At 35.3% G+C, this 26,798-nt stretch overlaps 3 protein-coding genes across 6 annotated transcripts; 1 reads left to right on the top strand and 2 right to left on the bottom strand.

The window, feature by feature from the left end:
- Window positions 1-4,644: 4,644 nt before the first annotated feature.
- On the top strand, window positions 4,645-10,927 carry LOC107791166 (methylsterol monooxygenase 2-2). 3 transcript variants are annotated; one of them, XM_016613177.2, is made up of 7 exons: window positions 4,645-4,807; window positions 7,285-7,422; window positions 7,704-7,849; window positions 8,379-8,498; window positions 8,589-8,801; window positions 8,898-8,978; window positions 10,642-10,927. In XM_016613177.2, exons 1-7 carry the CDS (start codon window positions 4,778-4,780, stop codon window positions 10,724-10,726), a joined length of 813 nt encoding a protein of 270 aa, XP_016468663.2. In that variant the 5' UTR covers window positions 4,645-4,777; the 3' UTR covers window positions 10,727-10,927. The 3 variants fall into 3 exon arrangements, with proteins under 3 accessions (XP_016468663.2, XP_075090139.1, XP_016468664.2); XM_075234038.1 differs by having other exon boundaries at window positions 8,589-8,978; XM_016613178.2 differs by lacking the exon at window positions 7,285-7,422 and having other exon boundaries at window positions 4,668-4,807.
- Window positions 10,928-12,542: 1,615 nt separating this feature from the next.
- On the bottom strand, window positions 12,543-17,406 carry LOC107827959 (tropinone reductase homolog At5g06060-like). Of its 2 annotated transcripts, none has more exons than XM_016655195.2 (5): window positions 16,674-17,406; window positions 15,641-15,848; window positions 14,476-14,584; window positions 14,273-14,379; window positions 12,543-12,846 (listed from the first exon to the last, which is right to left on the bottom strand). In XM_016655195.2, the coding sequence occupies exons 1-5, from the start codon at window positions 16,880-16,882 to the stop codon at window positions 12,658-12,660; spliced, it is 822 nt and encodes a 273-aa protein (XP_016510681.2). In that variant the 5' UTR covers window positions 16,883-17,406; the 3' UTR covers window positions 12,543-12,657. The 2 variants fall into 2 exon arrangements, with proteins under 2 accessions (XP_016510681.2, XP_016510680.2); XM_016655194.2 differs by having other exon boundaries at window positions 14,476-14,692; window positions 16,674-17,404.
- Window positions 17,407-20,062: 2,656 nt separating this feature from the next.
- Window positions 20,063-24,503, bottom strand: LOC142171697 (uncharacterized). Its single transcript, XM_075235386.1, has 3 exons — window positions 23,694-24,503; window positions 21,031-21,567; window positions 20,063-20,164 (listed from the first exon to the last, which is right to left on the bottom strand). Exons 1-3 carry the CDS (start codon window positions 24,501-24,503, stop codon window positions 20,063-20,065), a joined length of 1,449 nt encoding a protein of 482 aa, XP_075091487.1.
- Between the last annotated feature and the right edge of the window lie 2,295 nt (window positions 24,504-26,798).

The following is a 26,798-nucleotide window of genomic DNA, read 5'->3' as shown; positions in this document are numbered from 1 at the left end:
ATAGTTCTTTACCCGAGTTCATTTTTTCCTTAATTGGTCATATTCGAGTTGTGGCTTGTTGATGCATTGATGTTGTCGTACGAGATTTTAGGTGGTTTTTTATATGGCTTGTCGGTCGAGTAGCTTGTAATGGGTGAGGCGAGTTTGTTGGGCCTGAAATCAATGCAATCAGATTTATATACGGTATATTAGAGGGAAAATGTCACTATTTAGTTCAGAATGAGGCAAGGGTTCTTGTTAAGCACAGGAATTCCATGAATTATTGATTTGGCAGGTGGTTATGAGTTTCTACACATCTTTTTCATCATTGCAGCATTGCGTGGGTTGGAACCAGACTTATATGTGTTATGGTATATACTAGGGTCATCAGATTCATAAATTTGCAGTTATTGTGGTTGGAGGATGTTATATTGGGCATACGAATTATGCGGTGCAATGTGTGATTACAGCATGGGTGGATGATCATGTTTTAGGTTCACCGTGTTGAGATTGATATGTGTTCGTATGTTAGAATCAAGTCTCATAGATAATTCTAGATGTTGGAATTTGGTTCTAAGGCTTGTGGGCTAAGGTAGGATGAATGATCTTCAGTCTGGCTTGTGTTAATGTGCTCACATGGGTAGTGCTGGCACGGGTAGGTGTACGAGGTGTTAATCAGCGATTTTGGGTACCTCCGGAACAGTTCTTGGCACGTTCAAGGAGGAACATATGTTTAAGTGGGGGAGAATGTAATGATCCGACCGGTCGTTTTGAGATCTAGCGCGTCGTTCGGTAGTTTGAGGCCTTGATTAGCTTCACTTCATGTTTTATGACTTGTACATATGGTCGGAATTAAATTTCAGGAAGTTCAGAGTTGATTCGGAAGAAAAGATTTTAATTCGGAATCTTTAAGTTGGAAGAGTTCACCAAGGTTTGACTTTTGAGTAAACGACCTCGGAATCGAGATTTGAAGGTTCCAATAGGTTCGTATGATGATTTCAGACTTGGACGTATGTTCGGGTTGAGTATCAGGTAGTCCGGGAGCATTTCGGCGCTTATTGTGGAAAATTGGCATTTTGAAGGTTTTGGAATTTTCTATGTTTGATTTGAAGTGGACTTTGATGTTATCGATGTCCATTTGGGATTTTGAGTCTTAGACTAGGTTTGTATCGTGATTCTTGTACGTAAAGTTTGGCGTTTTTCCAGAATGTTTAGATATGATTCAGACACGTTCGTCGAAATTTGGATGTTTGAAAGTTAAAAGAAGAATTTGATCGTCGATTCGTGATTTTGATATTATTCATGGCATTTTGAGATTTTGGATAAGTTTAGATAAGGTATTGGAACTAGTTGGCAAAATTGTATGGGGTCCCAGGGGCCTCGGGTGTGTTTCGGATGGGCTACGGGTCTTTTCGCCATGTTTGAGCTGTTGTTTCTAAGGTCTAGTGTGTCCTTCTTCGAGATCGCGAAGATAGGGTCGTGTTCACGAAGGTCTGTTGGGTGACTAACCGTTTGTTAATTACGTTCATGAATAGGGTCATGTGTTCGCGAATCCTTGGGGGAGGCATTGCTTCTCGATCGCAAGGGTGATTACCCGATCGCGTAGAAGGGTAGGCGGGAAATAGACACCAGGAAGTTGTACTGCGCGTTCGCGTGCGTGGCGTCGCGTTCGCATAGGGACGGTGGAGTTGGTCGTCGCGTTTGCGACCGGTGTACCGCATTCACAAAGAGAATTTGGAAGTTGGGGAGTTTGGTCTTCGCGAACGCGAAGGTTTTCCCGCGATCGCGAAGAAGGGTCGTCTGTGCAGAGTTGTTTAAATTCGGGAGTTGGCTCACTTTTCTCTCATTTTTACCTGGGTGGCCGAATTGAGGGAGCTATTTTGAGGATATTTTCATCAAGCAATACAAGGTAAGTGATTCCCACTTGTTGTAAGTTAAATACATGAGTTATATATGAATTTAAATATGTAAATTTGTAAAAATTATGGGATTTTGGAAGGAAACCTAGAATTTGACATTTTTGGATTTTGACCACGAAATTAACATGGAATTGGGAATAAATTATATTTTTCAGTTCGTGGTGTTGTGGGTAATGATTATATTCAAAAAAATTCGGAAGTCGGGTACGTGGGCCCAAGGGTTGACTTTGTTGACTTTTCGAGTGGAGTTGAGAATTGATATAAATTGATTAATTATGAGTGTTGAAGTATAGTTTTATTGGTTTGTATGTTATTTGACTAGTTTCAGATTGATGGATATCGGTTTGAGGTGTTAGAAAGGCGTTGGAGCCGGTAGGGAACTTCATAGTGAAGTAAGTCTCATGTTATGTGAGTCTCCTGTTAAATTGTTATGTGATGCTAGTGTGGGTGCTACATACGCACGAGGTGAAGAGAGTCCGTACGTAGCTAAAAGTATGTTTTCGGGTAGACTTAAGACTTTATCATGTAATATTTGACTTAGTTGAACTCAATTTGCTAGCTTAATTACTTGAACATATAACTGAAATTAATTGGGAATATGTTAGGCCGAGCTTTATCACATTGAGTTGTTTGACGAGATATTTGATAGACTGTAAAAATCATGTTTACTTTATGCTAGTCATGTTTACTTTATGCTCTTGTACTTGTGTTGCAAACACATGACCCGTAATTCGATATTTTTTTTCCTTTCATGTGGATCGAGTCGAATGCCTCGACAGTATATTGAGATGCATCTCTAGTTCGCGCCAGTCGACCCTCGGCAGCGTACACACCACTATGGATCGGGTCGTATGACCTCGGCATAATCGTGCGTGATACCGTTAGGAGTCCGAATATTCATGAGATTTTCCTTTGATTGAAACCTGGCTTTTATATGATATTCCTCATCCGTTTGAGATTGCATATAATATTTCTGATATGTGGAGATAGCATATGAGATCCGAGAGATTTATATCCTCAAAAGAAATGTTGGAGAATTATGTGAGTTACAGTTTTTACCTCATGGTTGTTGTTGTGATTCATATATGTTTATAATTTATTATATTATTTTATTGAATCACTAGTAAGTGTCGATGTTGACCCCTCGTCACTACTTCTCCGAGGTTAGGCTAGATACTTATTGGGTACGCGTTGATTTACATACTCATGCTACACTTCTGCACTAAATGTGCAGGATTTGACAGGTTCATTTGGTGGTCATCTTGGCGCGTAGGCGCATCTGCTAAGGAAACTTTATGGTCAGTTGTATTCCAGGCTACATGTCGCAACCCACATAGTCTCCATCATATTTATTTACTTTATCCTGTCTAATTTACATTCCAGACAGATATTGTATTATTATTATACTCCTTAGTAAATGTTCATGCACTTGTAACACTGGGTTTTATGACATTCTAGTGATGTTAGTGATTTTGCTTTAATATTGTCACCTTTTAATTTATGTCTTACTAAAATTGTATGCACTTATGATTTCAAAAAGTAAAAAAAATGAACAATTATTTAGATGGTTCACCGCGGACTTGCCTAACGGCGATGTTAGGTGCCATCACGACATATAATAGATTTTGGATCGTGACAAATACAATTAAAATTTAACCAATACTTCTATTTCTTCTATTTGGAGGAATATGTTAATAACTGAAAATAAACAACTATATGATCTTTTTCAAGAAAATAGAATGTTCAACAACTACTCTATCCTATTACTATATTTGTACGCACCAAACTTTTAACCCATGCCCACTAAGTAGACTTCATTGCCTCATTAAAGATACTTGGATTACTCCTGGACACACGTAGGGGACGACGTAGCGCATCATAAAGGTAGAAGTTTAAATAAGAGTTCGATCAAACAGAATAATTTTTGTTCAAATAATAATTTGTATTAAAAAAATTAGAAATGTATATACATATAAAAATTGAAATTAGAGTCTTGTGTAATTGGTAAAGTTGCTATCAGGTGATCAGGAGGTAAGTCGTGAAAACAGCCTCTTATAGAAGTGTATGGGAAGACTGCGTACAATAAACTTTTGTGCTCCGATCTTTTTCCGAATCCCGCACATAATAAAAACTTAATATACGGAATTATCTATATACATATAAAAATTAAAAGCTAATTATTAATTATTAACACTTAAAATCATCCTTTTATCTCAATTATTTAACACAAAAACCTACTATTTCGCACTTGTACATTTCATCGTTTTTGTCTCTACTGCACCCGTCACATCTTAATGGAACTGTTTCTCTTTGGTGCTTTTCCAACGCACGTAAAAGACAAAAATTATTTATACAGTTTTACATCAAATTACATACTATTTCAATTTTTAACAGTTACAATTAAAATGAAAATATTTATAGCCTTGACCGAGCTTCTAGAAAAATGCTTTTTCTTTCAAAGTTAGGGGTGTTTGGCCAAGATTTTGTGAGAAAAAAAAGTATTTTCGAGGAGAAGCGGAAAAAAATAGTTTCTCTCCAAAATTATTTTTTTGAGAAAAATACACTTAGAACTAATTTTTAAAAGTTTGATCAAATACTAATTATGCTTAGAATTGCTTTTCAAATTAATTAACCGAACATAAAATGCTTCTACTAAAAAGACTTTTGTAAAAAGGAAAAGTTAATTTTTGTAACTTAGTCAAATGGGCTATTATATATATATATATATATATTATTAATTAAATTTGATAGTCACTAGACACCTACCCGTTAAACAATAGCGGTCCCCTCTCTTCAATTTTCCAGCTGATATACTCTTCTCTCCCTCTATTTATTATTACTGCCACTAAATACCAAAATAGATTGAATCTGTTTCAACAATGGCTTCCATCATTGAATCTGCTTGGACGGTACTCTTCTCTCTTCTTTTTACATCAATTTTCACCTGATTACCCTATTTTTTTTCTTTTTAATATTCCCGAAGCTTCGAATTTGTTCCTTTTTTTCCTTCTAGAAGGTTCGAATTTGTTCTAGAACTACATTCTGCGTTTTTGCTTCAATGCGGCTGTTCTATTTGGTTCGATGCATGTGGAACAGTACATTTATGAGTAGAATGGGCGCAGCATTGTTTGCTTGTATCATTAGCATTTAGCATTCATGTGTAGTAGTAATAATGAACAAATGTGTTTGACTTTGACTTTGACTGGAATATGAATTTCTGGCATTTTGATAATTTCATTGCTCCATGCATTATGTGATTGTTAAATTATGGGACTCTCTGTTTCATATAGCCGACATCAAGTTTGTGAAGTAGTGGGCAGAGTTAACTACCTGTGCTGGTGGGAGAATTAGTCGAATGTTTGTGCAAGCTGGGTCGCACACCACCATCATAAAAAATAACAAAAAAAGTTTGTGATATAGTTAATTTATTGATCTACTGTCCTACTGGAGCTGATTATTGAAGTAAATAACTAAAATTTAGATATGCTGTGGAAAATCTGGTGATTTCTGTTGTTTTGTGAAGTTACTGATCAGGTGTATTTGGCATGATGGAAAATATTTTCTGGGAAATGTCTTTCAGAAATTAATCATTTTATGATGTATGGTTGTTAGAATATATTTTTTTCAAGGAAAATATTTCCACCGAATGGGGAAAATAACTTGCCTCACTTTTGTACAGAAGTCATTTCAACATACACTTTGATAATATTGTCAATCTTTATTACTAAATTTTATTATTCAAAAACCACTATCCTATTTTTTAACATATTTATCAATATTTAACAAAAACAAAATTCTGGAAAATATTTTCTAATCTCCAATCAAATGCAAAATACACTTTTCAGGGAAAAAAACATTTATTAAATATTGATAATTATGTTAAAAAGTTGGATAAACATTTTTCAAAAACATAAGTCATTTTTTGGAAAAAAAATTTCAGATAATTTTTTCCATCTACCAAATACTTGAGTTCTTGTTTTCTTGTATGTATTGGTAACGTTAAGACCAAATTTGTATGAACCTCAACTAATCCATGGGGCAGCCTATCTAGCCTGGAAGCAGGTTGCCAAGGTATTCATGCTCACCAAGGTTGGAGCAAATGGGCTCACACCTAGTGTATAGCCGGGATTTGAAGCTGAAATTTCCAGGTTGCTAACCATTAGGCCGTCCCACTGGCGACAAGATTTTATGAGTTTCTTGTCTTTGTATTCTTTCCAATAATTTTATTCTTTCTGTTGCTATGGAATATTTTCCTCTCAAAAAAGAAATATCCAATAGGAGGAGGAGGACATAGGCAATAAGGTAAAAGCATTGAGTTTGTATGGGAGAAAGCAGGATCTTTTGATCTGCATCAGGGGATGGTTGACACACTCTTGGACTAGTAGCGGACATAATCACTATCTAAACATGGTGGAATGTGATGGAAATGGAGTTTGTATAGCATACATGCGAGATTTATTAGCAGCCAAGTTTGAAGTAAGTGGAGCTCAAATGATGATAAGTTTGTAATTATGTAGTTGTAGCGGGTTTGGAAACAAGATTAGGAGTGGGAGCAAAAGCTGGTTGTTAGCATGGTATTATTGAAACCAACGGTGTACGCATGGTTTTTCATTAGCAGTGTCAATATTTGAAGAATTGAACAAATGAATAAAATTAGTATAATGACAAATGGTGTCATTTTTTTATATTGATACCCAATATTTTTATTTTGCTTATTATTTACATACACATATAGTAAACATATTTGATATTTGACAAAGTGATGTGTCCTGAGATACCGATTGGGGACAAGGTACATCCGCCCCTGATTGAAAAATAACTTAGGCAATTGGAAACAATGTAGCCATCTCAGGTTTGGAAGTTTTTGACATGCATTTTGCACTCAGGAAAGTCCAAACCAATCTTTTCATAACTTTGCACTGATGTCTTAGATTGATAGTCCCAAAAATTGAAGGTTGATTCCTTCTTTGGTGTTCAAACCCCATCTATGAGCTGCCTTGAGAGAGAGAGAGAGAGAGAGGGGTTCAATCTCAAATCTCATGCTCAATGAATTTTTCTAGAAAATGCAGGTTCGAAGTGCACAAAGAAAGAAAAAAGCAGGGGTGAAGCCACGGCTCATTACACTACAATATTTCAAGCTTCTTGTCATTCACCACTTCTCCATAGTATAATGTTTGAGGCTAACGTAGCCTAACATGACAAAACACATCCTAAATGTGAACATATTTTTCTTTGTTGGTTGCACTATGGCTCTTGTGTGCTTCCAATTTAAAATCTACTCGGTTATGTGGACTGACTAGTCCTACCAGTGCACTCATTCTTAATTAGAGTAATGAGGTACTAGTTACCTGTTTAATAGCCTTTTGATTTCTTCATTCTTTTTCAGTATCTTATTACAAATTTCAGCGATTTCCAATTGACTTGTCTTGGAGGTTTCGTTCTTCATGAGAGTGTCTTCTTCTTGTCTGGACTCCCGTTCCTTCTTTTTGAAAGGGCAGGGTGGTTTGGAAAGTACAAAATTCAGGTATTACTTTTTGACTCTTGTAATGGAATGATGTTTCTTGATTAAATGTTCCCACACTGTAATTATATTCAACTTAAGACTGGTGCTCGAATTCAATTTTGGTTTGCATTTGGAGAACAGTTTCTGGGAAAAGCTTTGTGAAAATTTTGCAAAAGCATTTGTGTTTGGCACAAATACTTGGATCAAATCTGGTTATGATGTTTCGCTTTCGTAGTAGTTCATTCTGTCGTTATTCGGATGAATTTTCATTTTTTTTGCATTCTTGACCTCTTTTGGTGCAGAAGAAGAATAACAGCCCGGCAGCTCAGGAGAAATGTATCACTCGTCTGCTGCTGTATCATTTTTGTGTTAATCTCCCAATCTTGATTGGATCATATCCTGTCTTTAAATTCATGGGGACACGAAGTAGTCTTCCACTGCCGTCCTGGTATTTTTGATTTTTCATATACCTAGCTATAGTGATGTGATGGCAACACATAATCGTTGTATTTTTTTTTTTTGGGTCTTGTAATCTTCCTTTCTTCGTTTTTGCTATTTATTTCTTTATATTTTTGGTTTTAGAATTCATGCAAACTTAGCGAAAAATATGGTATAACAGAAAAGAAAAGATACATAAAGGTGATATCAATTAGTTAGGATTAAGATTTAGTTATGTTGGTAAGCTTACTTAAGTACAATGTCCGTTAGGGGATTTATAATCTTGTTAGAGATTTGTATGCTAGTAAAAATGTAGACGACATTGATTAAGATGGGCCTAACTGGAACAGCATGGATAAATGATAATGAGACTTCGTTTTTTTTTTTTGGATAAAGATGGATAGTGAGGAATCATGTAGCCAACTTCAACTAGCTTGGAATTGAGGCGTAATTGCTGTATAATTTTTTAGTAGGTGTGGCAGAGATTTTCTATTCTTGTTTATTCATTAGAGTGAATTGCAAATATTTTGCTTGTGCAGGAAAGTGATTTCAACGCAAATAATATTCTATTTCATCTTGGAGGATTTTGCATTTTATTGGGGACACAGGATTTTACATACGAAATGGCTCTACAAGCATGTCCACAGTGTCCATCATGAGTATGTGAACAACATTATGTTTTCTGCTTAATACTTCGGGTTTTTATTTTTTCACCATGCAGTCAGAGCGTCTGCTTGTTTACACCACAGGTACGCAACACCATTTGGGTTGACTTCTGAGTATGCTCACCCTGCTGAAATTCTCTTCCTTGGATTTGCTACAATAATTGGTCCTGCAATCACGGGGCCCCATTTGATAACAATATATCTCTGGGTCTCACTTAGAGTCCTTGAGACAGTTGAGGCACATTCCGGGTACCATTTCCCTTGGAGCCCGTCAAACTTCTTGCCGTTATATGGGGGGTCTGTACGTTACCTTATTACTTTTAGAAATCACCCATTTGTATTTATCTGTTTTCAAGTCAACTATATTTCTGAAATTGCTATTATTGTTCCCAGGGCTGATTTTCATGATTATCATCATCGACTGCTCTATACGAAGTCCGGAAACTACTCATCGACATTTGTTTACATGGACTGGTAACACTTATCACAAATTGCCTTAAACATTAATATTCTACTGTAATTTAAAATATCAAGTTCTGTAGTAAATTGGTAAAGATTGTGGTCACTAGGTGCGTCCAGTTTATGAATACACGTCTTTTAACTGAAAAAGTGAAGTGTGCTTAACTTTGCCTCCCCCCCCCCCCCAAAAAAAAAAGAAAAAAGCAAAGGAAAAAACATAAAATACGACAAAATAGATCTGCTAAAGCTGCAATGAAGGGGGCAGTAAGCCCTTTAGAGAAGACCATGAAGTTTTGTTAAGTAACATGAGGAGCTCAGTCGACCCATAAAACATGAACTAATGTACTATGAAGAGTATCTAAAACATTATTAGTTCCTTAGTATCTTTTAGTTGTGAGGATAAAGTACAGACAACATTTGTATGGGAATAGGCAGATACTATGAGCTAATAGTGAAAGTTGTGTTTGTAGTCAACCCGGTAAGATTTGTGCCATAGTTTCTGTTGGTTTAGTGGCTTAGTGCATTGTAAACTAATTCAGTATTAATTCCATGATGGGCTTCATTCCATCTTCCTCTATTATTACAATCTTATTTTAAACAATAGCACAGGGAACTTGCTTTCCCCCTGATGCAAAGACGATGCCTGAAATTGGATAGTTTTTTTTACTTTTTATTTTTCGAAATATTTAGTACCTGCCAGCCAGGAGTTGTTAATGTAAACTGGATAGATAAAAATACATTAAATATTAAAATCTGCAAAAGTTGGTATATTCAGAACTTGGAGAAAAGAGAGGAAGCTACATTTTAAATAGTAATTGTGGGCACAATGAGCAAATATGTTGTAACTTCAGAAAAAGTTGAGTAGATCTCTGAAACTAGTCTACTCATGCTTGTCAGTGGTGAAGTTTTTACCACTTTTGAGTTGTCTTTATGCATTTTGCATTCCCAGCCGTAATGTAAATCTCTAGTATGTGGCTTTCTGAAATTAAAAATAAGAGCATTATGTTTATAGAAATGTCTCACCAGGCATTATAGGAAGTATCATAGATGCACTACAGTTGGCTAGAAAATGCTAACACGAATTTGGGAGGAAGCTTTGAGGATCAAGGTAAATTGGAAAGTTTTTGGCATTTTTCTCTGAGTAAAACTTCATTAAGCTGTTTATGTTGTTATTACTTTTTCTTCATGTGTAATACTTTCTTCGCGACAAAGGGTCTCTAATATGTGGTAAGCTGAAACCACCGAGTAATCTGTTTGTGGCAATTCATATTTATGTTGATCATGCATCATCTACCAAGTTCCTGTTTACCACTTGTGCTAATCCTTAAATAAGGTTCCCAGAGAACTAACTCCTTTAATATGAGAGTAAAATTTGATTTCATCGGCAATGCTTTTAAAACATAAGAACGTGTCTCTGCTCCTGTGTGCATGGGAGGTTACTGAAGCTAAACACTGCCTGTGTATGCTTGATAAAAATGTGTATTTTCTGTATGATTTCTCTTTGTAGTTCGACAGAGACAGCGATTTCATATGTCCACCACATTGTGTTTGTGTTGACTACCTCTGTCTCTCAGTGTTGTCTTTGCTAATGTCTTATTACTTTTGTTGCCAGAACAATAGAAATAAGAGATCTTTGTAGAATTCGTGATCTGAAGGATCCCTCTCTCTGTTTTGTTAGGATATTTGGTACTGACAAAGGTTACAGAAAATTGAAGTCCCTGAAGGAAAATGAACGTTTCGAAGCTGTGGGCAAAGAAATGTGAAGAAGATGGGAAAGGGAATAAAACTATGCCTTCTTGGGCATCAAACTACGGGTTTCCGGTAGAAATAGTATATAGGCCAAGGATCAAATTGTTGTAACTAGTCATCTTGTGTGTTTGTTGTATTCATCTGTGGTCTTAAGAGTAACATTTTTATGTTAAGGTGGATTGATTAGAAGCTTGTACTGGAGAACTTTTTCTCCCTGAAACCTGCCGCCCTCCTCCCCCCGCGCCCTCTTTTTGCTCTTATATGATTGTTAGTTCCATTGTTTATGCACCACCAAGAGTTGTGGCGGAATGGATGGGATCCTCCAACCTTAACCAAAGGTCTCAGATTCAAACCATGGGAATGGAGAAAATCTTAGTAGGAAGCGCTTCCCCTAGACAACCGAATGATTATAAAATAGAAAGATTGCTTCTTGTGCAACTTATACTTGATCAAATACTAATTTTGGACTTCAAAATAGTTTCTTGCGTCCATAAATAATCTATCCCTTGGAGTTGTCTAGACAAAGCATTTTTAATCGAGTATGCTTAATTTACTCCATTTAATGTGATATATTCTTTCCTTTTAGTTTGTTAAGAAAATGTTACATTTCTGTAATTGAAAATAATTTAAACTAAAAAAATTATTTATCCTTAATTGACACGATTTTATTGTTGCACAAATGTCATGGTATGTGTAAACTATATGTCCATTTGGATTACGTTACATAAATTGAAATAGAGAGCGTAACTAACTTGTGAGACATGCCTGAGCTCCATTGTTATATGCAGTTACCTTTACATTGAAACATTGCTTCATAAGTAGATTTCCATGTTTCTAATAGACCTTGATTGTTTAGCATAAGTTTGTAGCACGGGGGGGGCTGAAATACACTATGAATGAAAGTTCGATTATTTTCTCCACTAACAAAGACAAGAGATAGGGGAGAGGTCGAGAATTTGGAGAATCAAATGACCAAATTTCAATAGTTCACATTGTTGTAAATCCTTACCAACTTCGAAAAAGATTTTTTGTCAGACAACATAATTTGACTTCTTGAAATCTGAAGCTAATCAAACATACCATTGGAGAAATTCAAAATACATTGTTCAGTTATTGAAGTTACAGAGATCTGGAACACATTATCAGGTAACTTGGAAGATCAGTTATTTCAACTCAAGAATGTTTAACATACTACACACACACTTGGAAAACCCTACACACCACGAACCCCCTTCTTCCGCCCCTCGGATAGAGGGGGCTGGTTGATATTGTGTGCGCATTTGATGACTCAACTCAAATGCATTTTAGTCGAACTAACTGCAGATTGGCATTTAAACCTGCAACATTGTGCTGGAAAAGATTTGGTCTAGTTAATGGATGAAGATATCAAGCCAGAGAAGACGGCACCATTTGTGATCATCATAAGGAAGAGAGTTCCCAACATAATCAATAACACAAAAGAAAGGGCTCAACAAGGCAGATATGATGGTTCAATTTCAGAAACCTGTTGCACAGGAAAGCTGCAGAAATGTTGCATATCCTACACTAGCGAGTTTGAAGAGATGCAAGCAAGCCCAATATATGTAAAAATGAATGCCAAGATTATACTTTTTACACGAAGAAATCTAGTTAAAATTACAGAAGCAGCACTGCATTGAAAAATTGGAACCCAGAACGAAATGACATAGTACTACTTTTAGCATGCTCAACCAGTTGGTTTGAATGCTCATATTGCCAAAATGAAGGAGCACTAAGGTTAAGATTACCTAAATCGTAGTTTAATTCCTAAGCTACACTAGTCAATGAGCCAACAGTCAAAAATTGATCTTCCAACAAACTTTTCAAATACAAATGGAAGGTCCAATCAACGATGAATAAATTAATGGGTTTGGACAAAACTTTCCTGAAATGTTGCGACATTACCATACCTAGAGGCATTGTTCCTCTAGCCATGGTGAGGGTAAAAGCCATTTACAGACATTCCACCGTCAACACAGATTATCTGGCCAGTGATGTACGAAGATGCAGGAAGACAAAGGAATCCCACAAGAGATGAAACCTCGGATGGCTCTCCCAGGCGCCCAAGTGGAGTCCGGTCATATACTTCTTGTAAATACTCTTTGTTACTCAGCACCTGAACATGAAAAGGGTCATCAGATATTAAGTATGTTCACACACGGTTAAAAAGTAGAAAGTTAAACATGAATTGTTGTTTGGTTGACATCCTGAGACAGAGAAAATGAACATTTGATGCAGCTACCAATTTGACAATATGAGGACGTTTCGGGCATAGATGATTGCATATGTGAGGATCAGCAAAAAGAAAATGCCAAATAAGTTGTTCCCTATCCGTTGCCCCGTCAAAGAGTCGTCATTCTTGTATTTACCCTGAGCTTTATGAATTGCCCTTACATCCGATTTCCTTGCATTTGCTCTAACAATGCTGCATTTGGCTCACACTGTATGTATGTATAAATTATAAAGTAACATTTTAAGAAAAAAGTTACATAACATATGAGTATACCACTACCACAAACGAGTAGTTGATGCATGGCACGAAATGTGCGCCATAAAGTGCACAGAGGCGCAGCTTGCAGGCTTAGGCCCGCTTGAGACCTCTTCTCGTCCTCCACAAGGCTGCTTTTTTTATTTTATTTTTTCTCTTCTTATTCCTCAATTTTTTTCTTCGTTTTGCATGAAAATCAAATTTGAACAAACCCACCAGTGCTGCTCTCTCGCTAAAGCCTATCTCAACTTCCTCTTGCCAACTCACTGTCACAAACTCTGCTCTAGCCACTATTAAATTACTCTCATCTCAGCAATGGGTGGGTGGCTCTTTTGGATCTGTATTGGCAGCAGCACAATATCATTTTGTGGATTTAGAGCTATCAAATCAAAGCTTGGTGCATTCGTGGATCATTGCACCTCTCCCTTCAGCTCTCTATACCAGGACTTGACACTTGATTTTCCGGTTCAAAAGAATTGCGATAGCAAAAAATGGGCAACCAGTGATTGCAAGGCGCAAGGCTATTATAGTGTGACAGCGATCATCTCTTGTCTGGTCTAGACTGCGTTGATCATGAGCATTTTCCTTCAGATACTAACGTTTCTTTTCTCCAGGATCAAAGGGAATATAGGACCAAGGTAGGCAGTGTGCTACAATACTCATATCGATGTTTACGCAACATCAGTAAATTCCCTGTGTCTTCTAGAAGCTCAAACAATCATGGCCTCTGGCTAGTGGCCAGTGTACCCACTGACTCTATTGCTTTACAAGGTTCTATAGTCCTTTAAATAGAGCACTTGAACTTCTGAAACTTAGTTGACCTCTTGTGCACCCCCCAAGAACCCATTCTTTTGGTGTTCAGTATTGTTATAGTAGGAAAAAATAAAAATGCCATGTAACACTCTGTTTACACCAATCAAATACTGGTTGCTAAAGAAATTGGGATGCATGTATTTGAGACCAAAGAAAATCTCAGCCGATATCAAAAGGACACAGTTCATCAAAGACGAGCATCTATAATAGGATTACTGAAAAGAAGAAAGTTGGAATTTACTTGCTCCACCATGGATGTTTTGATGTACCAAGGTGCAACGGCATTACTCCTGATGTTGTCTTTAGCCCACTCACATGCCAAATATTTTGTAAGTAGATTAATTGCTCCTACAGAAAGAAGTCAAGTGGAAAAGATCGTGACATTTCACCGTCATACTCTCTATCAACCCTAATATTTAAAATAAATGGGAAGGAAGGTCTTACCTTTTGTTGCTCCTTGTACAGACATAGATTTCAATGAGACAAAACCCGAGACAGAAGAAGTGAACACAACACTTCCAGCACCAGATACTTTCAGAAGGGGATAGGCAAGCTGAGACAGATGGAAGACAGATTCAAAATTTGTTGCAATGAGGGTGGAAAACTCTTCAGCTGTGAAATCCACCATAGCTTTGCGGATATTGGTCCCCGCGTTGTTTATCTACTGAGCAATGAAACAAAGCCAATTGACTTATTAGTTCATCTATTAATGCATGCAAGTGCTCCAACAAAGCTAGATGAAAATAAGTTCAAAGATATTTGCGTCAACTGTCAACAGAGATGCCAGGTCAATTATCAAGAAGAAGTAGGATATCAGACAACATGTATAAGTCGAGGAGCAAAGTGATACATGATGCAATGTATCTATTACCCAACAATGATTCAAATTCCAGTCTCCTACTCTTTAGTTGTAATTATATGCAACTGGATAAATGCTACTTTTACCAATTATTCTCTACATGGAAATAGTTATACATAAGCTAAACACAGAAGGCAGTAAATAAGAGGTAGAATTTAGGAGTGACGAGAGGAGCATAGAGAATAACAACAACCAGAGCTTCTTAATTGTCTCAAATAGATGGAAAGCTTTCCAGAAACATCATATGAAACAAGACAATTTTGTGTAAGATTGCTCGACCTGTTTTCTGACACTTCTTAAAATTGTTGACAGCGATGTTGACAAATGACAAGAGATAGAGATAACAATGGGAGGCAGAATCATCTTTATCAATCTTTTAAGACAAATTATTTCTACTCTTTCAAGATCCTTGGCAGCCTTTACTCCAATTTAATCTCCATTACCTAACTCTCCAAGCCATTGCAGACTGATATCCGATGAACGTATTGTTTATATCTAACCCTGCTCTACTTTTTGAGCTTAAGAAAGATAAATCCTTCAGTTCCAATTGGATCTACTTTCTCTTTCTATTCTTTTCTGGTAACACATTACAACTTTGGTAATAGCTTTGTAGATTTTGCCTTTCATTGCAATGTGCCATTTGCCAATTGCTGATTAACTGCGGAATGAAGGTTATAACAATGTTGCCACATACAAATATCATCGAGATGTAATGCTACTAATAAGAGCTTAAGTGAATGGGATACCTACAAGAATATTGAGCCTCCCATCGAATGTAGAAGAAACAACCTCCATTAACTTCTGGCGATCAACTTGAGAAGACACATCACATAAGGAGCCAGACACAGCAAAGCCCTCATCTTTCCAGCTCCTCAAACATGTCCCGAGCTCATCTTCATTCCGTGCACACGTATGCACAGTAGCTCCTAGTCCACACAATTCCTCCACAATTGCATGCCTAATTGTACAACAATTCACATCGACGGACGACAAATACTCAATTTAAATATGAGTAATCAAGAAAACGACATACAAATTACGGACTGTACATGTGACAGTGGCTGTATTAGTTTCCGTCAAGATCAAAGAACCTAGTTTTTGGCTTGAAATTGTACATCTCAAGTGCTTAATTTTCTTGAAAAACATAATCTATATATTTAAAAACTACACATAAACTAATATTAATCGAAATTTTTACAGTAAAATCATAATTGGGTTTGTGCCAATGGCTACATTTGTTATTTCCACAAAGGATACTGTTTACAAGATCATATGCAAAACCACTCTAAATCAAATTTCCTATGCTAAATTTTTTTAACAACTTGTACCCTTAGGGGTCGTTTGGTTCGGAAAAGGATATCCGAGGATTATAATCCCACATTCTATATGGGATAGATAATACCAAGATTTTGGTATACCGAATTTAGCTAATACCAATAACCAAACATGGTAAACATAATCCCAAATTTTATATTGGGATCACTATCCTAATCCCGGTAACCAAACGACCCTTTACTGTGTAAAAAGATTTTATAACACTAATAAGTAATTAAAGTTAACTACCCATAGTAGGTGGAATTAGTAACAAAAAAATTAAGGCAGTTAACATTCTACAGCATGACATTGCAGTTCATTTACACTGTTAGTGAATATAAGATAAATCCTTAAGAAATTAAAGTCAACTAAAAACTGGTTGACTCCGGAATATTCATAGTGTCATATACAATGAAACAGAACACAAATCAAGAACTAGAAAATGAAAAGGGGGAGTTGAAAAAAATACCCAATGCCTCTAGTGCCACCAGTTACAAGGGCATTCATGCCATTAAGGGACCATCTATTCACTTTGCCATTACACTTAGTAGCAGTGGCACTAGTTTTGAATCTGCAATTCCTCCATCGTTTTATTATACAGTTTCTGGGTTTTGGAAGTTGAAGGTTGAGCTGGACAGAAGCAACTACAGTGTGTGAAACGAAGAGGGGTTCCGACATTTCTTTTTTCCCAATTTCTGCTTGTTGTCTTGTTTTACAATGTTATGCTAAATTCTTTTGATACAAAACAGAAATAGAGAGAAATGATGGCTTCAGGGATTTGGATTCTTGATATAAAGAAGGGATTTGCACAAATGGCCTTCTTTGAGGCCACTAGTTAAATTTTTTCCCCATTACCTAAGGGGAATATGGTTTTGTTGCTGAAAAACCAGCCACCAACAGTTTAAACTATAAATAGCCTATAGACAGTGAATAATTAATATATAATTTATATATATCGACTTGAAACATAAATAGTGAATCTATTGGCTATTTGTGTAAATATCCCTGGAAAAAACCACCCAATTGCTGCTACTATTGGTATAGCCAATCCAAAATCAACTTCCTGCAGATTCTTGTCTCATTTTCAGTTCAACAACACTAGAAAAAATAAGAAGACCATCTTTCTGCTTGGGTTAAAAGAAAATGGTTTGAAACATCAATGAAATGTATTCCACAGAGGTTCCTGGATTAGTCATACAATTTTAATTTCTATATATACCACGAGAAGAGAGAGAGAAAATCTGGTGGTAACTGGTAAGGTTTTGAAGGGGTGGCTAAAGTCGCACAATTCTTTTTAATTTGTGATCATGTTTCAAATAACAGCATTAGAAGCGGCTATTTGTGTAAATGGTCTCCTATAATAGACAACTTCCTAATCCTTCATCTAGCTTCCTCCGCATGTCAAAATAGCACGGGCTAGCCAGTTTTCGGACTGATCATTCAAAAATAATCATCATTTGCCAAGTCATTGAAAAATAGCCACTATTTTGCTGCAACAGAGACCGGTCCAGTATAATATACTGGAGTTCCAGTATACTTTGTTGGAACTCCAGTATAATATACTGGAACTCCAGTATATTATGCTGGAGTATTTTTCCGGATTTTGAACAGTGTTTTCGTTCAATTTATCTTTACATGAAAAGTGGCTAAATTTCGATAACTTTTGAAACTGTGGCTATTTTTGAACGACCACTTGTAAATCTAACTATTTTTGAATTTCTCCCTTCTCCGCTGCCTTCATATTGGTTTGAACTTGAAGTCCAGTTTCAATAGTTTGAACTTCAAGGCAGTAACCTGAAGTTCGAAGTAGAAATGACATCAGTTAGTCATTCTAAATGACTGCTATTTAAGAATTAGTCAGTGTGTCTTGAATTTCAATTTTTCCGTTTAAATTTTTGGGACAAAAATCCTAAATTGTCCTGAAGTTAAGATTTTTAATTTTAAATTTCATGACAAAATAAGTACTGTCTAATCTTTAAATAGTATCCCTCGAGAATTATTAGTAAGTTTGCAAAGGAATCCATATCATAGAAGTTAAGTTTGTGAAAAGATTTTTATATTGTGAGTCTCCTCAACCACTTTAGGTGTCTCCAAGTGGCTAGACCAAGAAAAAAGGTGGGAAATATTTTTTTTAAAAAAGTGTTCCTTTCTTCTAATAGGTTGCCTTTTCTTTAAATAGTGAATAAATTTTAAATACATGCCACAAAGTGGCTACGTGGTGCAAATATTCCAAAAGAAAATCATCCAACTACTCTAAAAAGGTGAAATTTAGCGAATTAGGCTAAGAAGTAAATTTAAAGAGCGTCCTAAAGAAGGGGTGAAATTAAAAAATAGACAGATTTACGAGTGGTAATTGAAAAATAGTCACAGTTTCAAAAGTAATCAAAATTTAGCCACTTTTCATGTAAAGATAAATTTGAATAAAAATATTGTTCAAAATCCGGAAATATTCCAGCATAACATACTGGTGTTCGAATTTTTTACATATGAACTTCCAACATAATATACTGATCCAACATAATATGTTAGAAGTTCATACACAGGTGTTACAATCTCTAGTATATTATGCTGGAACTTTCTGTGTGATGGAGTTCCAGCATAATATGCTAGAAAATCTATACATGTGCACCAATCTCTAGTATATTATGCTGACACTTTCCACGTTGCAGTAAAATAATGGCTATTTTTCAATTACCAGTTCGAAAATTGGCTAACTCGTGCTATATTCACCTAAAAAGACCATTCATTGTAAATAATCCCCAATTAATATGGAGTTCAAGGCCTCACAAGTCAAAAGTTTAGACTTTGTTTTCTATTTGGGGAAACTACCAGCTATGTCCATTTATAAGTAGTTCATTACAAAAATTAGTCAATTAATAAAATATTACTAATATTAGCCAATTAGCTATTTGTAGCAAAATAAATGTCAAAATTTTGCTTTCTTTTGAGTGAGTATTATTAGAATAGATTGGATACATTTTAAGGAGCTTGAATCTCAGTTTTAGGATGATTTGGTGAAGTTTTGAGGTGGTTTGAATTGAAAAATCGAAGTAAAAACTGAACATGAAAAAAAATGATGTGTATCACATATGTATCATATTTGTAACAATTGTGTATTACATGTATATCCATGTATACCTGTGTGTGAAATACATGCGTGATACATGTGTCGCAGAAGAATATTTTGAACTCGATTTAATTACGAATTTTGATATATAACCAATCCAAATCATCTCCAATCTTCCTCAAATTTTGTATATTGACTTATTTATATGTTTTCAATGAATTTCAACTATACCTATTGAAAAAGTTTTATTTTTGCTTAGATTTTTGGAATATTGTATTTTTTTTTGTATTTCATCACCTTATTTGCTACCTCATCCATGAAATTTCCTTTCCGTCTTGCACCTAATGTTGCTTATCACGCTTAAAAATATAGAAGGTGGTTTTTGCATGTGGTTCTTTGAGAGAAAAAAACTTTATTTATTTACTTTTCTAATTTTTATATGTGTTTGGCTAGTTTTGATAAGTCTATGACTAATGGCTAGAGGCTGGTAAATTTTATTTGGGACATTTATGTAAGTTTTCCTTCTATTTGTTCGTCCTGTTCAAACCCCCCCCCCCCCCCCAAAAAAAGAGAAAGGAGTCTATGCAATTTTTTTTCAAAAGATATTTTTAGTAAATCAATTGACAGAGCTAAAAAAATTGCGAGTTTTAATTAACTTTTTTATTCTCATGTAACATTTGTCAAGTGCAGAATTCTCATTATATGCATACAAACTTTCAAATAACTTAAGAACTGGCTACATTCAGAATTATCTCCAGAATGTTAGAGCAACTCTTCGACAGTGTTGACAATCATGGGATAATTTCATCTTGCATACAGTCTCTAAGTTTGATTTCTGTAACGTTCGTTTCAGCCTTGTTTACAACATCACAACACTCTCTTCTGCTACCCACCTGAAAACAAATGCTAGTCACATAAATATTATATATTTCCTCTATTCCACTTTATGTGAAATTATTACTTTTTGGGGAGTCGAATAAAGTTTTCTTTAATCATATTTTTTGCAAATATTTTGAATTATTACTATTAAAACTTATCGTATCTTTTATTAAATTTCTAAATATGTAAAATTTATTTAAAAATAAAATAAAATTCTCTATTCGGGTTCACTCCAAAAGTAAGTCAATTTAACCCTTGTAAATGTTCATATAAACTGAAACAGAGAGAGTGCTTATTATCAACCCAACCTCGTAATACTTTTCTTTTACATTATCAGTATAATTTAATCTGTTATAACTATTGGCATGTCCTTTTTAGGTAACTTGTTTAATTTATTATAGGCAGTGAGCTCTAGTTATTTTTTATGTGACCTGATGGCGTAATTTTTTTGTTTTTTTGAGAACTATCAGTTTATAGAAGTTAAACCATTAAAAACAGTTAAAATTTTACACTATCAAGTTATCTAAAAGATAAAAATAGGTAACCAATCATAAGCTAGATTGGTAACCTAGAAAATAAGACCTATTACCTACTACAATAGGTAGAATATACGATAGTGTAAAAATTATGTATATTATATATACATATATAAAAGTTAAGTATGATAAAAAAGAGTTAAAGTTATACATATTGACGGTGGAAAAGATATTTCTACAAGCAAGTCACTTGTAAGTAAATCTCTAATATAACATTAATTGGTGAATAAGTTGGCAAAAATGAAAACTAGTCTGCTATCACATATTAAATAATCTCACTAATAGTTTAAAAAATTTAAATTGTCAATGTATATAACTTAAATCAAGATTGTACCGATACTCACCGAGTCAAGCTTCTTCATAGGAGAAAGGACATGGATTTCTGAAATGTGATTTGCAGAGTGATTGCCACTGAATGAACAAGGAGGTAATTTACGTGGATATTTCCTTGTATAATTAGTAAGTAAATGATTTTTCATTTTCTGCATAGACTCAAAGAAAAGCAAATGGGGAGCTTCACAAGGATTATTAGAAAGCAAACGAGTATTAAAAACAAACCAAGGTTTAAACAATTTACTCCAAGGAATAAAAGTTTGTAATGGTATTGTTATAAGACTTGGAGGAAAAATGGACTCGTAAATTTGAATAGAATAACCCCATGATATGGAAAATGTCCAATTTTTGGGCTTGTAATAACAAATGCTTTGTTGTAGGATTCTTGATTCATCCCCTAATTTTGCAACTTTCATAAGATGGTTTAGTGATTGAGATTTGTTCATTAAAGGAAATATTGGGTCTACAAAATCAAGGTGGTGAAGAGAGACTAGAGGAGATTGGGGATGTGCTGATAGGAATCCAGATATGTCACCATGCAGGTCCATCTGCAATAAAAAAAGACGTGGCGTATATAGAATTTTTCGTAAACGGCATTAATATTTAAGTAAATAAATAAATCATAATAACGACAAGCAGTACCTTTCTGTATATTTATATTAATATTTTTAATTTGTTTATTATCTATATATACATATCTAATAAAAAAGAATTGCGGTATCTCGTGACACCGCCTAAGTCAAGGTAGATACATCCTTGCCATTGTAGTATCACTTATAAAAATTGGGATTTAAGTTATATACATACCACCCAGTTATAATCAGGGGCGTATCTAGGGGGGTTCCATGGGGCACGTGAACCCATGCTCCCCTCCCTAAATTATGTATAGTAATGTTATATTTTTTTAATTTTAAAAAAATATATGTATGGCCACCTATGCTCAAACTATTACTATATAATGTGATGGTTATTAGGTGTATCTCTCTAGGTGAGGTTGTGAGTTCAAATCTTATGTCAATCTTGTTATTTTTTCCTCTCTTTCTTTTCTAGAACTAGACGCCCATGGGAGATGGGCGTGTCTGGTGTTATTTTTTGCATATTAATTAAGTACCTTTTCTTTTTCTTTTTTTTGTTTGGTTTATTCTTCAAAATTTTCACACATTGAAATTCCTATGCTTCTTTTGTCGCTATGAAATCTTATATGATTAAACAAAATATTAATATTAAAACTAGTAGTAGTGTATGATGTAGCATATAGTCAATGGATTCAACTGATCCCAATATTTTTAATATGAAAAATAGATATAGATGTAAGAAAATTACTATTTAAAAAAAATTGAACTTATAATTCCAAAAGTGTAATAAGTGCGCAACCGTAAGAACTAAAGGTTGAACCCATAAAATTTATATTCTGGATCCACCTCTTCTTAATAGTGCACTCGTCCTTTCAAAATCCTGGATACGCCTCTAGTTATAATAGGTTATTACTTTATATTCAAGTTACCATAACAAACCTGTTAAATTAATTACATGTTATTATAAGTCTAACTTAATTAACATTGTGACATAAAAATTTATTACTATGAGTGCACAAAACTCAAATTCTACATGCTATAGTAAAAAATATATATAGAAATCAGATCAGACATAGATTCTTGACTAGAAAAGGATGTTCCCTTTCATCATATAATTTATGTAGCATGTATTTTATCACGTTGTATCACATATATATATAACTTGCTTTACTCTTTGAATTATTGATTCCATTTTTTATGGAAATTAGCTTCCCTCGATTAGAAGGTAGGCGGCAAATTTGACCGTTAAATTATTGACATATTTGCTTTTAATTACTAATATTTTCTGTTTCAATTACTATGATATTCTTTTTGAGACGTTACAAAATATTTGGTGGTGTCTTATTTCTACACAACTTTCACAATTTTCAAGAGTTTATTAAATTTATTAAGTTATATTCATACTTTTACTTTGACATGATGTTTGATCGCTTTTCAACCACAACTTTTTTTTATTTTCCTTCCTCGTCACAAAAATATTATTAGAATACAAGTTAAATTAATAATTTGAACTATATATTCTATCAAACACTATCATATAAAATGAAAAGAAAAGCTTAGCCCACTAATTTAAATCAGCAGGTTCTTTCAAGTAAATAAGGTTAAAACATGTAGATGCATAGTCAAAGTTGACGAGATCCTTCATTTCGTTGGCTGTAACATATCTATGTAAGACCAACTAATTCTTTTATGTCAAGCTAACAAGTATCTATGTTGAGTTTATGTTCTACGTCTTAATAATGTAAACAATATTTATATAATTAAATCACTTATAAAATAATAATAAGTAAATCTTTATGATAATTAAGCATAAATTAGTAACTTCGTAAAATATTAACTAACCCACTCTCACCAATTAAAATTCACTAATAGTTATCTTTTAAAAACATGCCCAAAGATTTTATAAAAAAGAAGAATAAACCTAAAAAAACGTCAGCACAACCGTTAAACTAAAAATAGTCAGCATATTATAATATATATATATATTCATGAATAATATGTGTATAATTATGTATAATCACTATATAATTTATATAAATCACTAAAAAAAAAATAGTGAATACAACCAACTATTTGTGTAAAAATTCCTGAAAAAATACCTGATGGAAGCCCTTTTGTCGAGTGAGAGAGACACCTAAGTCAGCTACACATGACTGCAAAATACGGTCACCCCCATAATAAGTTGGATACCTTTTAATACAAATATCCAAATTATCTACCATTGCCTCAACAAGAGCATAACTAAAAACATATCCACCTCCACCAAAAGCCATATTAAACGAGTGAACAAAATTTGATGCATGAGTTTCTGAATTCATCCCAACATAAAAATATTTCCTATGATCATACTTAGACAAAACCTCAACCAAATTGTCTAAGAAAAATATAGTGTCATCATCAGCCATAATGTACCATCTTGCACTCTTATTTTCCATCTTGAATGTCTCCGCTACGACGCGCGCCATCCGTATGGTTTGCGGGATCGGATGCTTATCGTACATTTTGTATCTCGATGTATTTTCTGAGATCTTGAAAGGGGGACACGTAGAAGGCCACGGAAGTAATTCTCTTGGAAAATTTTCTAGAAACACGAATCCACGTGTTACGTTAGGTCTCCACCAGGACTCAACGTATGATATTCTGTCCTTCCAAGTTTTAGATGAGCTTGTTATTCCGAAAACTAGATGACTAACATTGGTGGGAGAATCATCTTGATTGTCACCTTTGAACCTCATCAAGTTATCGAACATAGTGGTTGCGTAGCAACATGAATGAGTAGAGAGCAAAATGTAGATAACATAGAGGATTAGTCCTGAAATTAGCAATGATTTGCACAATTTTCCGCTTAATACATCGGATAATTGCATAATCTTACGTCTAATAAGAGAAATCAAGTTTGTGGAAACCATGAACGACATGAAAAATAAAATTTAAGGAGAAAAAAAAAATTGAAGGTGGATACCAATTCCTTGAACAAATAATGTGAATTTTTCTAATGGAATCTTTAATTATAGCAAGAATTGGATATAAATATAATGTAAGAGTACTTGATAAAGTAGAAGTTTATGGGTTTTGGTCAGAAGTATAATACAAGGTGCATGTTAATATGACATGTTATTTTTCTCGTGTAAACTATATACGAATAAAGTGTTGAATTGAACGTGAAAAATGTAAAAATAGATTTTGCAGTAAAAGTAGTTCAATTTATCTCGTGCCCCTAAAGCCATTCCACGAGTTTTATTATACACATAACACGCTTCTAGCATTGGCAATGGCTGATTTTATGCCCTGTAATTTTAACAAGGGGTAGGATTTTAATTTGTTTACCGAAAAAATCAGATAACGTTAGATTTTGTGTGTGGTTCTAAGGATATGCGATATGATTCGATATAAATCGTGTAGAGAAATAGAGATGCGTATATTCTTGACTATGAGAATACAAATAGTGGGCAATAAGAATGAGTGGGATAAAGTAAAGCAAACACAAAGGATATCTTTCAATCTGAGAAGTGATTTTTTTGTCTCCCCCGTTAGCTTACAAGAATTCCCCCTTTTATAGAAGAGGGTCATTACAAAAAATAATAAAATAAAATATATTGTGGAAGGCCCATGATGCCTTGTCTCTTCCTTGATTCCCGCAAAGATTCTCTCTCTTGGTGCGGTCGTAACGGCTCTTGTCTGTGCGCTCGATACTGGCTCGAGCTCGTTACTGGGTCGGGCCTTTCGGTCTTGGCTCGAGTCCGACCTTCGAGATGGGCGTCGCGTATTTCCGACCTCGAAGCAGTGCCTTGCGGATCGATTCGGCCACGGGCTCGATAGGGTTATCGAGCCAACTCCTCGATCGACCTTCGGGCTCGAGGCTCGTTAGTACCGACTTCGGAGCTCACTCCTAAAAATCTCATTCCGACTTTTTAACACTCGGACTCGATCGAACGTAGGAAGGCCGAAATCTATTTCGATCGTATACAGATAGTCCCCTCGTTTCTCACGAAGGATGAGGTGAGAATCGATGAGATTTTTGGTGGTTCGATCGGGTCATAAGCTGACGTTTTCACAGGGGTCGATTATGACGTATGTGATAGCTGTCCTATCGATTCAGTCTTTCAAGGTATTTAATGCTTGTCAGATGGCGGTCGGCCACATGTGATATTGAACCGTCACGATGGGTTTGACTCGACTGTAGAAGTTAACCCTTCGTTGTCTCAGCTGCAGCAAAAGGTTGAAATGATCGGGTCACTTCGGGAAGAAGTCGATCAAATCAAAGTCGAATGTAATCGGTGGAAGGAGACTATCAATCACCTGACTGCGGAAAAAGAGACCATTTTGACCAACTTATTATCGGCTGATGTCCAGCTTCTAAACGTTAAGCAAAAGAGTTCGGCTCAAGCTAAGAGGATCGAGGATCTTGAAGCCCAGCTTGCCGAGGCCAAGGCCGAGGTTGAGTCGTCAAAAATCTTGGCAGATAAGTCCATTGCCATGTATCGGGCTGATTCCGAGGCTGCTCAGATTGAGGCACGAGAGGTGGCGGATACTACCGATACCCGAGCACACTGGATTGCCAAACTTGACAAATGTAGGTCTCGGAGGGAAACCCTCGAGGAGATACATGTTCGGGGTTTCGACCTTACTGAAGAAATAAAAAAGTCTAAAGAGCTCGAAGCTGATGACGATGACGGTAGCAAGAGCGGATCCGAGGGTGATCAGGAAGATTAGTCCATAGTTATGTTTGTAATCATGTAGAAATTTTTGTATATAGACAACTTTGGCCGATTTGTGCAGACTTTATGCGTGCCTTTACAAATGTTTTCACAAGGATCTTAACAATTCAATCAAATTTGGACTTTGTAGTTTCTATTATTGATTTGTTCGAAGTGACGTAGCCCTTGTGCTTACTAGTTGAGTTAGTGATTCGATCTTGAAGAAGTATAATCCGTAGGCATAATAGTTGAGTGAGTGCTTTGCTTGAACTTGAAGTGAAAGTAGCCCGTAGGCTTTAATCGTCGAGTGAATGATTCGAACTCGAAGTAATGTAGCCCGTGGGCGTGATGGTCAAGAGAGTGATTGCTCGAACTCGAAATAAAAGTAGCCCGTAGGCTTTAGTCGTCGAGTGAATGATTCGAACTCGAGGTAATGTATCCCGTGGGCGTGATGGTCGAGCGAGTGATTGCTTGAACTCAAAATAAAAATAGCCCGTAGGCTTTAGT

This window comes from Nicotiana tabacum, chromosome 17 (genome assembly GCF_000715075.1).
Source record: "Nicotiana tabacum cultivar K326 chromosome 17, ASM71507v2, whole genome shotgun sequence".
Taxonomy (NCBI): Eukaryota; Viridiplantae; Streptophyta; class Magnoliopsida; order Solanales; family Solanaceae; genus Nicotiana; species Nicotiana tabacum.
Note: the sequence above shows the minus strand (reverse complement) of the source record. Positions and strands in the feature narration are given on the sequence as shown.

What these genes read in the sequence shown, in the direction of transcription:
- LOC107791166 (XM_075234038.1), top strand. Translation starts at nt 4,778, where the DNA reads ATGGCTTCCATCATTGAATCTGCTTGGACG. An exon ending in TCATTGAATCTGCTTGGACG is followed by an intron (nt 4,808 to 7,284) that starts GTACTCTTCTCT and finishes ATTCTTTTTCAG; the next exon opens with TATCTTATTACAAATTTCAG. An exon ending in AGTCTTCCACTGCCGTCCTG is followed by an intron (nt 7,850 to 8,378) that starts GTATTTTTGATT and finishes TTGCTTGTGCAG; the next exon opens with GAAAGTGATTTCAACGCAAA.
- LOC107827959 (XM_016655194.2), bottom strand. Translation starts at nt 16,882, where the DNA reads ATGTCGGAACCCCTCTTCGTTTCACACACTGTAGTTGCTTCTGTCCAG. An exon ending in ATGGGAGGCTCAATATTCTT is followed by an intron (nt 14,693 to 15,640) that starts GTAGGTATCCCA and finishes ATTGCTCAGTAG; the next exon opens with ATAAACAACGCGGGGACCAA. An exon ending in AAACATCCATGGTGGAGCAA is followed by an intron (nt 12,847 to 14,272) that starts GTAAATTCCAAC and finishes TTTCATGTTCAG; the next exon opens with GTGCTGAGTAACAAAGAGTA.
- LOC142171697 (XM_075235386.1), bottom strand. Translation starts at nt 24,503, where the DNA reads ATGGTTTCCACAAACTTGATTTCTCTTATTAGACGTAAGATTATGCAA. An exon ending in GACAAAAGGGCTTCCATCAG is followed by an intron (nt 21,568 to 23,693) that starts GTATTTTTTCAG and finishes TTTTTATTGCAG; the next exon opens with ATGGACCTGCATGGTGACAT. An exon ending in CTATGAAGAAGCTTGACTCG is followed by an intron (nt 20,165 to 21,030) that starts GTGAGTATCGGT and finishes ATTTGTTTTCAG; the next exon opens with GTGGGTAGCAGAAGAGAGTG.